This window comes from Ctenopharyngodon idella, chromosome 8 (genome assembly GCF_019924925.1).
Source record: "Ctenopharyngodon idella isolate HZGC_01 chromosome 8, HZGC01, whole genome shotgun sequence".
Classification (NCBI taxonomy): Eukaryota; Metazoa; Chordata; class Actinopteri; order Cypriniformes; family Xenocyprididae; genus Ctenopharyngodon; species Ctenopharyngodon idella.
The window spans coordinates 12,437,196-12,451,383 of record NC_067227.1 but is presented as its reverse complement, the minus strand read 5'-3'; the positions used below and the strand labels follow the sequence as shown (position 1 = coordinate 12,451,383).

General features: G+C 38.7%; 1 protein-coding gene across 3 annotated transcripts; it reads left to right on the top strand.

Moving 5' to 3' along the window:
• The first annotated feature begins 2 nt into the window (after positions 1 to 2).
• Positions 3 to 4,803, top strand: LOC127516948 (uncharacterized). 3 transcript variants are annotated; one of them, XM_051901891.1, is made up of 2 exons: positions 3 to 1,270; positions 4,429 to 4,803. In XM_051901891.1, exon 1 carries the CDS (start codon positions 329 to 331, stop codon positions 1,265 to 1,267), a length of 939 nt encoding a protein of 312 aa, XP_051757851.1. In that variant the 5' UTR covers positions 3 to 328; the 3' UTR covers positions 1,268 to 1,270; positions 4,429 to 4,803. The 3 variants fall into 3 exon arrangements, with proteins under 3 accessions (XP_051757851.1, XP_051757850.1, XP_051757849.1); XM_051901890.1 differs by having other exon boundaries at positions 11 to 1,270; positions 4,449 to 4,803; XM_051901889.1 differs by having other exon boundaries at positions 32 to 1,270; positions 4,437 to 4,803.
• Positions 4,804 to 14,188: the final 9,385 nt, after the last annotated feature.

Here is a 14,188-nt window from a genome sequence, read left to right as displayed (position 1 = left end):
TATGTGAGCGGGCTAATTCCAAGCCACATATCGTCACTTCTTGTTTGTTGCTGCCGCGCTGTTTGAGTTAGAGCTCCGTCGAGTTGATTCCTAATTGCTTGTTTTTTTTCTTAAAATCAAATTTATAACCTACCATTCTCTCTTTTACGGCGGGGGAACACATCCCCGACACTATTTTATATAAAAAACACTCGGATTGCCTTGATATCGCTAGTTTTATCCGACTTCTCGAACATTCGCTACTAGCTTTAGCCCGTTAGCAATAGCGGCGTGGTCACACTAGCGTTTGTACTCTTCTCACTCACAATATTATTGTTCATCAATACTAATGGCGGGCGTACCGAATGTGTCTCTATCTTTGAGTGCAGGTGAGGACACGTTCGAGCTGCATGCGGTGCAGTTGGAGCTGGAGGCCGTGGAACGACAGATCCGGACCCTTCTGGAGAAACAGGCCGAGCTACGGGAGCGGCGAACAGCGCTGGAAACATCCCGTGCTGACGCTCACCAATCCTCGGTAAGTTTGCAGCGCGATATTAACATTCCTGCTTCCTCTACGCCGTGTACTTCTCTGCACAGGGCCCGAGAACCCAGAACGCGTTCATCCCAGCCCTCGTTCACTCCGGCGCCGTCACACCAGGGACCTTGGGTTCTTCAGCAACGGAAGGCGCGAGCCAGGCCTCGGACCAGGACCTCTCCCCCTCCGCCGCCCCCGGTCTTCGAGGTCTCGACGAGGAACCGCTTCTCCCCTCTTCGCGAGGCAGAACGAGACGCCGTGGTCATCGGAGACTCCATCGTCCGTCACGTCCACGCTACCACAACCAAAGGTAAGGTGCGCAGTCACTGTTTTCCTGGTGCTCGTGTCCTCGATGTCTCTGCGCAGGTTCCCGCGATCCTGAATGGCGCTGAGAGCATCGGAGCTGTTGTTCTGCACGTGGGGGTGAACGACACCAGGCTGCGGCAGACGGAGGTGCTGAAGCAGGACTTCAGGAGCCTGATCGAGACGGTACGAGCCACATCGCCCGCGACGAGGATCATCGTGTCCGGACCGCTTCCGACGTACCGACGTGGACATGAAAGGTTCAGTAGATTATTTGCTTTAAATGAATGGTTAATGTCTTGGTGTACTGAACAGAAGCTGCTCTTTATAAATAATTGGAATCTTTTCTGGGAGCGACCTAGGCTCTTCCGTGCTGATGGCCTGCACCCCAGCAAAATCGGAGCTGATCTTCTGTCGGAGAACATCTCCAAGACGCTTCGCACCGTATGACTAGTAAGTCAAACCTCAAATCACAGTCTGTGTTCTACCCACTTAATTGATAGAAATGTGAGTGTAATACAGTCTATAGAAACTGTGTCTATTCCCCGAATAGTGAGGTTCAACTATAAAAATAAAGGATCTAGAAAAAATCTGATCGTGATCAAACCAGAAATTCGCAAAATTACCGAACAAAAACAATTTCTAAAGCTAGGGCTACTAAACATTAGATCGCTGACACCTAAGGCGGTTATTATAAATGAAATGATCACAGATAATAGTCTTGATGTAATTTGCCTTACTGAAACATGGCTTAAACCAAATGATTATTTCGGTCTTAATGAGTCTTGTCCACCTGGCTACTGTTATAAAAATAAATGCCGCCCGGCTGGCCGTGGCGGTGGTGTTGCAACAATCTATAGAGAGATTCTTAACGTTACCCAGAAAACAAACTACAGGTTTAACTCATTTGAAATTCTCGTGCTAGACGTTACACTCTCAGATATAAATAAAAAGTCGCTACTATCTCTTGCTTTGGCTACTGTTTATAGACCTCCAGGGCCTTATGTTGATTTCCTAAAAGAGTTTGCAGACTTTCTCTCAGACCTATTGGTCAACGTTGATAAAGCGCTGATTGTTGGAGATTTTAACATTCATGTAGATAATACAAATGATGCGTTAGGGGCTGCGTTTACAGATTTACTAAACTCGTTTGGGGTCAAACAAAACGTCACTGGACCCACTCACCGTCTTAATCATACACTAGATTTAATTATATCACATGGAATCAATCCTACTGATATAGAAATTCTACCGCAAAGTGATGATATCACTGATCATTACCTTGTAACATGCGTACTGCATACTGCGGATATTTGTCAAATTGCGCCACGATATCGACTAGGTAGAACAATTCTTCCGACAACTAAAGATAAATTCACAAATAAACTGCCTGATCTGTCTCACCTGCTCATTGTACCCAAACACACAAATGATCTTGAGAAAATTACTAGCAGTATGTGCACCACTTTCACTAGTACATTAGATACTGTTGCACCGATGAGATTAAAAAAGGTTAGAGAGAAAAATACTGTACCATGGTACAACAATATTACTCACGCTATCAAAAGAGAAACTCGTAATCTAGAACGCAAATGGAGACAAACTCGTTTAGAGGTCTTTAGAATCGCGTGGAAAGACAGCTCGTCCCGTTATAGAAAGACTCTAAAAGCAGCCAGGGCCGAGCATCTCCGCAAACTCATAGAAAATAACCAAAACAATCCAAGGTTCTTATTTAGTACAGTGGCTAGATTAACACAAAAACAGACATCACCAGAACAAAACATTTCATTACAGTTTAGTAGCGATGACTTTATGAATTTCTTTACTGAAAAAATCGAAAGCATCAGAAATACGGTTGTAAATGTACAACCCTTGACAGAGTTTTATGATTCAGCCTCAATTATCGTCCCTCAAGAACAGTTGCAGTGCTTTACAACTATAGGACAGGAAGAGCTAAATAAACTTATCACAGCGTCTAAACCAACAACATGTTTATTAGATCCAATACCCACTAAACTACTGAAAGAATTGTTACCTGTAGCAGAAGAGCCTCTTCTCAATATTATTAACTCGTCTTTATCTCTAGGTCACGTTCCAAGACCGTTCAAGTTAGCAGTTATTAAGCCTCTCATTAAGAAACCACAATTAGATCCAAATGTATTGGCAAATTACAGACCCATTTCAAATCTTCCATTTATATCGAAAATATTAGAAAAAGTGGTGTCGGTCCAATTGTGCTCCTTCCTGCAAAAAAATGCTATCTATGAAAAATTTCAGTCAGGATTCAGGTCTCATCATAGCACAGAAACTGCGCTCGTTAAAATTACAAATGACTTACTTCTAGCTTCTGACCAAGGCTGTATCTCAATACTAGTGTTACTTGATCTCAGTGCTGCGTTCGACACTATAGATCATAAAATACTCCTAGATCGACTACAGAATTACATTGGTATCCAGGGACAGGCATTACGGTGGTTTAGGTCGTATCTATCAGACCGTCACAATTTTGTTTATTTAAACGGGGAAAAATCTAAGATAACAATAGTAAATTATGGAGTGCCTCAAGGATCTGTGTTAGGCCCTCTGCTATTTTCAATATACATGCTGCCACTTGGTAATATTATAAGAAGACATGGAATTAGTTTCCACTGCTATGCCGATGATACTCAATTATATATTTCAACACAACCAGATGAAAACTCTAAATTATCCAATCTGACAGAGTGTGTTAAAGAAGTAAAACATTGGATGACTAGTAATTTTCTTCTATTAAATTCAGATAAGACTGAAGTATTACTTATTGGGCCAAAAACCTGTACACAGAATCTCTCAGACTACAATTTGCATTTAGAAGGATGTACTGTTACTCCATCCTCGACAGTTAAAGACCTGGGTGTTATATTAGACAGCAACTTGTCCTTTGAAAATCATATTTCATATGTTACAAAAACAGCCTTCTTCCACCTCAGAAACATTGCTAAGATACGGAATATGTTATCTGTTTCAGATGCAGAAAAGTTAGTTCATGCTTTCATGACGTCTAGACTAGATTACTGTAATGCATTACTAGCTGGTTGTCCTGCTTCCTCAATAAACAAGCTACAATTGGTACAAAATGCAGCTGCTAGAGTTCTTACCAGGTCAAGAAAATATGATCATATAACACCAATTTTATCATCTCTTCACTGGTTACCTATTAAGTTCCGTATCGATTATAAAGTACTGCTAATGACCTATAAGGCTCTAAGTGGTTTAGCTCCTGTGTACTTAACCGACCTTTTATCGCCCTACAATCCTTCACGCTCTTTAAGATCACAAAACTCTGGACTTCTGGTTGTACCTAGGATAGCTAAGTCCTCTAAAGGAGGGAGAGCGTTTTCACATTTGGCTCCTAAACTCTGGAATAGCCTTCCTGATAATGTTCGGGGCTCAGACTCGCTCACCCAGTTTAAATCTAGATTAAAGACACATCTCTTCAGCTAAGCATTCACATAATCCATCTCATATCAGATCAATTGCACATGACTATCTTTGCTTAATGTTATGAACAGCAGCTATGCTAATTATTCTCCATTTGCTTTTCTGTTTTACCTCGGGACGCCCGTCCCGAGGTGACTAGAGAGTACATCAGTTTCAGTTTGGATCCAGCCTCTTAAGAAGACCTCAGATGACTAAAACTTTGGAAGAGACGGCGCCAACTCCTGCGATGACTTCAGAAGATGCAACATCTGGATCAACACGCACATTCACATTCTATAAATCCTAATTATTGTTAATATGTAATTCATTTTTCCAGGAGCTCTTTGCTTCTACCTCCAATTACATTGCTAACAGTGATTGTATGTTAATCGCCTAAATTATTACATTATTAGCTAACTGCAGTCTCCAAATTGTAATGTTGATATGCTTTCTCTGTAAAGCTGCTTTGAAACGATATGTATCGTGAAAAGCGCTATACAAATAAATGTGAATTGAATTGAATTGAACTTTTTCAACACAGTGGATGCCGCCAAGTGCTGTCTTTCTTGGCAGAGTTACTGCATGTTTAGTGTTGTTACCCACAGGTACAGCTACATAAGGTTTTCTTGGATTTTGTACCTCCAACAGACCTTCACCCACGTCCAGTTCTGTCAACTGCACATTGTTGTCATCAGGCTCAAATAGGAAGACTGCGTCAGATGTACTCATGTGGGGAGGAACTTGGCACTTGACCCAGGCTACCTGACCTGCTGGGATAACCATGTCCTGTCTGCCCCTCCGTAGGCGCCCGCACTGCACAGAGGGTTTGCTGGCTTGGATGAAGCTCACCATTAGCTCTGCCTTCTCTGCTGGTATACACAAGGCATTACAGAGTAGGACGACGAGGGTTGAAATCAGCTTTTCAGGTTGTTCTTGTATCATCTCTTCCAACACGTTGAAACCCAACAGTGGTCTCTCCAGAGCAAGACTGCTGACAAGAAAAGGCACAGTGATTGACAGATTAGGGTCCTCATTCCCCATCAAATTGACTTTAAGGGCAACCCAGCCATCAAACGGGAGGACATTACCGTTCGCTGCATACACCCTTAACTCGTCTTTGTCACCTATAATGTCACTGAGTGGCCTAACAGGAGTGTCAGGTAGATATTTACTATTCCAGTCTCTATCAATCATACTGACTTGAACCCCAGTGTCTGGCAGAGCACTGACTGCTAATCCATTTAGGTTACAATGGGTGAGAGCTCTCCTTCCAATGAGTTTGGCTAGACGTTCCCTTTTGCTGTGAGGTAAATCATAAGTGAATGGACTGGTTGCCTTGTTTGGTTGTTTCCGTCTCTTTTCCACTATTTTGCCTTTTTTCAGTCTTTCAATTCCAGGTTGATCAGTATGACAAGTGTCAGGTTGGGACGATCGCTGAGACCCGGTCACTGTTTGTCCCTCGGCAGGGACCGGCTCCAGTTTCCCTGACGTGTTGGTCTCTTTAGAGAGCCCACTGCCCGGTGGCCTTCTTCACCACAGTGGAAACAGTGAGGGCAGTCGGGACGATTTTGAAATAGTACACTCAAAATGTCGACAGAAGTACAAAAAAAAGACATTAAAATCCAACAAGAGAATAAAGCTGAGCCACCAAAAAAGAAGTGCCAGAGTAGCAACTGGTCCTTTCAACAGCCAAACCGATTGTCTTTTCTGTGGGACTACGATAACACATGGAAGTAAAGACACAAGTAGTGTTAAGACTGATACGCAAGAGTCCATTCTTGAGTGTTGTGACAATCATGCAGATCAATAGGCTTTCACTGTAAAAGGCAGGATCGAGTATTATGGCCGTGATCTACATGCTGCAGACTGTTTACCACCACTTATGCAGTAGTAGTTTTCGTAACAGATATAACATACCGATACAGTTCCAGAAAGACCCAGAGGATATAAATAATATAAAAAAACTATATAAAAAACAAAAGGCAAAAAAAAAAAAAAAACGCATTACAAAAAATATAAAAAAAATATATTAAAAAAATAAAACACAAAAAAATAAAAGGGGTTAACGGTACTGAGCCTTCACGTGGCAACCCTGTTTTGTCTAATTTTACAGTACCACACAGTTCTAATGAATTTATTCTTTATTGGAATCAAAAGAATGGTTATGAACCACAGAAACCACCAACACTAGGCAAAAAGGAGAAATATGCAATTACTTAAGGGAAATTGTACTTATTTTTCGCATAAATATGCTTGTAACCAATTGCTTTAATATATAATTGTACTTGTAATCACTTATCTATCATGCAAATATGCTAATTAGAATATTACATGGCCAAAACATGTATCAGGCACCAGTATTCCTGGTCTAGGAGGAATACAAAGGTGTAATGGTCATTTTAAGGACCTGACAGCCGCCATTTTGAAAATGGGGCCTTTCTTGGAGTCAAACTTTGGTAAACTTTTAGTATGTTTTTAAATATATCTGATACTACTGTAAACCACTGAGAAACCTTTTGTTATTTTTTTGGGGTCAAGCCATATTTGCAGCTGACTATTTCCTGATATTTAAACAAGATTACTACAATCTGTTTCTAAAGGAAAGATTTACAACAAAAGTTACAAAACCACTTATCCATATCCTCCCATTCACCTCTGCAGGTTTTTGTTAGACCATTGTTTGCTTCAATATTTGCCAGACTGTGTCCTTCACAATGACCGTCAGCCCCAAAAGTACCTGAAATATTTTTAAACATGGTCTGTCAACATACAACGATGTACTTTACCTAATGCATAACCTAAGACTGCTATTACCAATACATACAATAATTGCTAGACTACATAAAACACACCAGTTATAACCCGCTTGTGATTTTTTAAACCTTTATTGTGTCTTAAAAACGGCGGTTGCTAACAAATTGCTAAAAGGGACTACTTCCTTTGGCGGGGACTTTAGACGTCATCATGACAAATAGGAGATTTGGACAGCATTTCTCATGAAAAAGTGGATAAGTATTCATACACAGCGCAGATCATAATCAGCGAGCATGTTTTTAAATAAAGTTGTTTTCTAAATAAAGTTTGTGGAAGCTTGGTGGTGGTTACGGTGATCCGCGACCATGGTGTGCTGTAGTCCGTTTATAGCCTACTGTTAGCTTTTTATATCTGACGACTTTATTTATGCTTCAAAATGTATAAATGTTGTGTTAACTTGTAAAGATTATCTTGATAGACAAAACGTGTAAGTGTCATAACCCTTCGTTAAACACAGAGCTTATTTTTTGAGATTTTCCAAAAGTCTATGGGAAAAATGCATTGGCTTTCGATCGAGGGAACCCGTGCACCGCTAACTTCCGGGTTGGCCTACAAAAACACGTCATCCCTGAGGTACTCTATTTCAAATGTTCTTACGTCACGAGAAAAGCACGCTGTGATTGGTGGTTTTACGCGTCGATCTACCGTGGCCCAATCAGCGCCTATCGTCTCCTGTAAACACGTTCGCGCAACAGTTCAGCCAAATGCGAGACTTTCCCTTCCCTTCCCCAGAATTCAGCTCACTTCTGGAGACTACTCAAGCCAGTGTTCAGCTAAAATAATAATCTTTTGTTTGTTATGGCTGACCAGACTCAGAGTTCAGCCCAATGCTGTTTCACACAAGGGTGTTAAAAACAGGATGCCAGGCTCAGAACCAAAACAGAAGTGCCAAGTGGGGGGGGACTTTTTTTTTTCTTTTCTTTTTTTAAAATAAAGCATAAAGAAACAAAACAGTGAAGGAAATTGTTGCTAATACAATGCTATATCAGATTTGTACAATAACAATTGTAGAAAAAAAAAAAATAACATTAAGAAGTCCAATCAATTTCAATAGTAGGGGAGACCCACTTGATCACTTGAGTATTTTCCTACTTTCTCTTCGATCCCACATGTTGATTGTCAAGGCTGGAAACAGGCACATTCAGAATATATAGAGAAAAAACAGATTTTGAGGTAAGAAAGTACAAATTTTGACCAAGACTATATTTTGTTTAGTATGTATACTAATTAGGGATGTGCGCAACAACTAATTTCATAACCGTTTTTGGAATTTTTTTCAACTGACTAGTCAACTAGTCTAACCCCACCCCTCGGAGACAGTCTGTATATGCGACCAATTTGAAAGAACACAATCTATGAACAGTCAAATCCCATAATGAATGCCACTAAAAACTGATATAGCCTATGCGATGTGCTTGCCTTGCATTATGATCATTGTATATTAAACTTCAGCGTTCACTTAAGCAACGTTAGCCATTATAGACATAGGCCTATTCAAATCATCTGAGTCAATAGGCAGCGCAGGACCAATAATGGCTTAATGACCTAATGGCTTATTATAAACAGATTTCCTGAAAAAGAAGTTAGTCCAAATAAGTCAGCGCATTAAGGTATTGTTGTTCGTTACCACGGCAACCACTTGAGTGGTTTGAATGCGCTTCTCGTGTATGAACATTATCTGTACACATGATGGTCGGTAAAAATCGCAAGAGAAACTCGATGTGTATTGCCAACTAAATTATTTAACCACATTTACTTCGTTAGTAAATAAGTTTTATTCATAATGTTTCTTTAATCCGATAAAACCTTTCATAGCGTATTGCCCCTCATAACCGTAGCTAAGCCTTAGCAAGCTTAATTGTTATACTAGTTTGACATGACATTGAAGGAAACGGAAAAGTTTTGTGTAGGCTTTCAAAATACTTCCTCACCTTGCTCATCCTCCGAGTGGACATTTCTCTGAACCTGCCGCGAGCGCCACTGAGAAAACCAACGCATGCAAAATCTGTGGTAAAATTAAATGATTTTGTTTATAAAGCCATATAATATAAAGCCAACAAGATGGCGGCTGGAACAGTTGGCGATATTCAAAGCTAAAGAGTAATAAATGATTTTCTCACCTTAAACGTTAAATTCGATCAGTGCAAACAAATGGAATTATATGTTTACGTTGTTGTCTTGGTACAAGGACGATTTTGGACATTTGTTCGGAGTGTGTTTGAGTTAAAAAAAAATCAAAGATGACCGAGAAAAGACCAAGAGACCAAGGTAAAAAGATAAACAAGACTCTTTCATTCAACAGAGAAAACAAGGATTTGACTGAGGATGCAATGGAAGTTGTTAAAGCGGCTGATATACATTCCTACACTTCCGACGGAGGAGTTGTCCCACTCCCTGACTCAGCTCCATGCACTCTGGCCGCAAAGAAAGGGAAAACTGAACCTATACTCTCCGAGTTGCAAGATAACATCGTGAGGCTTGTGGCTGAAAAAATAAAAGAAAATGCGGACAGTCTTGCAGGTCTTATAAAGAAAAATGCAGACAGCATCGAAGCTTTAAAGGAATCATCTGAGTTTCTTTTCAACGAACTGCAAGACATGAAAACAGAAATAACAACGTTTAAGAAGGCAAGTGATGATCATCAGAAGAAAATAACAGGCCTGGAAGACAGATTGAACGACATGGAACGTTATCACAGAAGATGGAACCTGAGGCTGTATGGCCTAACAGAGCAGGAAGACGTTAAACAGCGCGTGATTGACATTTGCAAGGCAGTCATTCAAGACCCCGAAGAGAATCTTCGTTGCCAAATTGATGTAAGCCATAGGATCGGACGGAGAGAGGATGGCAAAATTCGGCCGGTGATAACACGATTTACATCCAGATCAACCAAAGAAAAGGTATGGAAATGTGCGAAGAATTCGGAATTCCTCAAAACAAACAAGTTAAAGTTCGGCCAAGACTCAACTACAAAGGACAAAGAGACACGCACTAAACTGTGGCCACAGATTGAAGAGGCACGAAAGCAAGGGAAAAAAGCCTTCTTCATCGGAGCCAAAGCCATCATTGAGGGTAAAGAAATTAGAATATAATGATGGATCGGACTTGATGTTACAGGAAACTACTTTCATTGAGAAATGCCGTTGTATTCTAAATGACATCTAGTGATGTGCTGTTATACCTCATGTTTGAAAGTTCAAAGATCAGAGAATTATAAACTCTTGTTTGCTTGTTCAAATTAGCATTTAAAAGGTGTAGAAAATCATTTTGTTTCTTTAATACTAAAACTCAGGGTTTTTTTTTTTTTCTTCTTCTCTTCTGAGTCAACTTTTGTACTATTTTTCAACTTGTCTATGTCACTTTATTCACTCAATGTGAGGGGTATACGAGAACAGATTAAGAGGAAAGCTGTATTTTTATTTTATAAAACTTTCAAGGCAGATTTTTATTTCCTACAAGAAACACATGCTTTAGCTTCAGATTTTAACTTCTGGAAAATCAGTGGGGAGACAATATCTGGATGGCTTATGGAAACAGTAAATCAGCTGGCGTTGCCATATTAAAAGGATTCTTTCAGGGAAAAATCCTTAAAAATGTAGTTCACGATCGAGGAAGATGGATTATTTTAGTTATTGAATTTATGGGAGGATATTTTCATTTTGGGTAATATATATGGTCATAACAATAGTCATGAAAACACACTTCTTTTTGCTGAATTTGAAGAACAGATAAATGCTTTATCGAATTCCTTCATTAATACTAAACTAATTTTTGGGGGCGACTGGAATTGCATAAGTAATCCCACCAAAGACTGTCAACCTCAAAGATCCTTAAGAGGCACTTACGGAGAATTTAATAATCTCTGTCTGCATTTAAACTTTTGTGATGTATGGAGACTAAAAAATCCAGATCAAATCCAGTTTACTTGGAATAACAAATTTTTATCTAAGAGATCCAGGATTGACTTTTGGCTTATTTCAAATGAGTGACTAGACAGTGTAGAAAAAGCCAAAATAGAACCCTCAATATTTTCTGATCATAATTTGGTTACTTTAGTATTATGTATAAGGAATCAATCAATAAAATATAAACCAAATTATTGGAAATTAAATAATACACTTTTGAGTGATAAAATCTTCAAAGAAAAAGCCAAAAAAATTATAAATGAAAATTTAATAAAAGCAAAAAAAGAAGAAATATATGGCAAACATTTGGGAATATACCAAATTTCAGATACGTAATATGGCAATCAAAAGGGGAAAAGAATTATCTAAGGAAAAAAGACTGAGACAAGATAGAATACTGAAGGAAATAGTTTCTATTTATGAAAAGAATGAGCGATATCAGGCGATATCAATATTTTAATTGAATTACAATCTGAATTGGACAATATCTATCAAAATTTAGCACGGGGAGCTTTTATTCGACGGAAATGGATAGAACATGGTGAAATTACATTGTTACCTAAACCCAATAAGGATTGTTTGCTTCTTGACAATTGGAGGCCTATAACCTTAATTAATAATGATGCAAAATTGATGGCTCATGTTTTTGCACAAAGAATAAAGTTGTGTTTAGATACAATTATAGATGATGGTCAGTCCGGCTTTATGCAAGGACGACATATTAGTAATAATATTCGATTAATCTTAGATTTAATAGATTATAAGGATTACATAACAGATAACAGTTACACTCTATTTATATATATATATATATATATACATATACAGGTGCTGGTCATATAATTAGAATATCGTGAAAAAGTTCATTTTTTTATTGTAAATTATTTTAAAAAATGAAACTTTCATATATTCTAGATTCCCTACATGTAAAGTAAAACATTTCAAAAGTTTTTTTTTTTTAAATTTGTTGATTAGAGCGTACAGCTAATGAAAGTCCAAAATCCAGTATCTCAAAATATTAGAATATTTACATTTGAGTTTCATTAAATGACCATCCCTACAGTATAAATTCCGGGTATCTTTTGTTCTTTGAAACCACACTAATGGGGAAGACTGCTGACTTGGCAATGGTCCAGGAGACAATCATTGACACCCTCCACAAAGAGAGTAAGTCACAGAAGGTCATTACTGAATGGGGTGGCTGTTTACAGAGTGTATATCAAAGCATATTAAATGCAAAGTTGACTGGAAGGAAGAAATTGGGTAGGCAAAGGTGCACAAGCAACAGGGATGACCGCAAGCTTGAGAATACTGTCAAGTAAAGCCAATTCAAACACTTGGGAGAGCTTCACAATGAGTAGAATGAAGCCGGAGTCAGCGCATCAAGAGTCACCACACTCAGACATCTTCAGGAAAAGGACTACCAAGCCACTTCTGAACCAGAGACAACGTCAGAAGCATCTTACCTGGGCTAAGGAGAAAAAGAACTGGACAGTGAACAGTGGTCGAAAGTCCTCTTTTCAGATAAAAGTAAATTTTGCATTTCATGTTGAAATCATGGTCCCAGAGTCTGAAGGAAGACTGGAGAGGCACAGAATCCAAGCTGCTTGAAGTCTAGTGTGAAGTTTCTGAAGTCAATAATGATTTGGGGGGGGCCGTGACGTCTGCTGGTGTTGGTCCATTGTGTTTTATCAAGTGCAAAGTCAATGCAGCCATCTTCCAGGAGATTTTGGAGCACTTTATGCTTCCATCTGCTGACAAGCTTTATGGAGATGCTGATTTCCTTTTCCAGCAGGACTTTAGCACCTGCCCACAGTGCAAAAACCACTTCCAAGTGGTTTGCTGACCATGATATTACTGTGCTTTATTGGCCAGCCAACATGCCTGACCTGAATCTATGGGATATTTTCAAGAGAAAGATGAGAAACAGTCGATCCAACAATATACAGATGATCTGAAGGCTCAATAGTGCCTCAGCAGTGCCACAGGCTGATCACTTCCATGCCACACTTCACTAATGCAGTAATTTGTGCTAGGAGCAAGTCATTTGCTGTAATATGTCCTGCCGATCAAGTATTGAGTGCACAAAAGAACATACTTAATAGAACTTGAACTTTTCTGTTTTGCAAATCCATTTTTTGATTGATCTTAGGAAATATTCTAATATTTTGAAATACTGGATTTTGGACTTTCATGAGCTGTACACTCTAATCATCAAATTTAAAAAAAAAAAACTTTTGAAATGTTTTACTTTACATGTAGGGAATCTAGAATATATGAAAGTTTCATTTTTAAAAATAATTTATAATAAAAAAATGAACTTTTTGATGATATTCTAATTATATGACCAGCACCTGTATATACATATAAAGCCATTGGTACTGTGAAACACGATTTTTTTATTTGATTTATGTTTTTATTAAGTGTACTTAAGTAAGTTTGTTCTAGTAGACAAATTTGTACACACACACACACACACACACACACATTGTCATAGAGAGAGTAAAAGACATTGTTCTTTTATTTCAGTAAACCTGTTTTTGAACAATATCATATGGTATGCATGTGTTTTTGCTTCTTTTATCTAATTGTTACAACCTACCCCACTACCAGGGAACACCATGTATTTAACATTAACTCACAAGGTCTGTGATATTCTTGTAGAGGGCTGAATTGGTTCCATTTGAATTGTTGAATTGGTAAACAAAAGTGGGTACTAAAAAATTCAGCAAGTTATAGGTGCTGAAGCAAAAAGTGTTACAACCATCCCTGGTCTCCCCTACATTGAGAACTCATGTTTAATGTGATAGTTTCATAATACAATATATTGTTAGTTCTGAGATTCTTCAATTTAGTGAATAAATACAAAGATTCACAATTTATACTTGAATTCCCTAGTTTTCTGGTGGTAGAATCTTTGTTAACAGTATCAAAGGTTCCGTGTTCTAATTGGCCCTTGTGTAGTTTTTTTCCCCTCATTTTCCTAATGTGACTGAAAGAATGTTCTTCCTTTGTTATTATGGAACATTGTGCCAATGTTTTATCAAGAGCACTATAATCCGTTATCTTGACAAAATACTCTGTGATCTCAGGCCTCGATGTCCTCCTAACATTTTCCTTAAGTGACTGAAAGGATGTTCTTCCTTTGTTATTATGGGACATTGTGCCAATGTTTCATAACAGATCATTCTAC

Coding starts and splice junctions, on each gene's coding strand:
- LOC127516948 (XM_051901891.1), top strand. CDS start 329: ATGGCGGGCGTACCGAATGTGTCTCTATCTTTGAGTGCAGGTGAGGAC.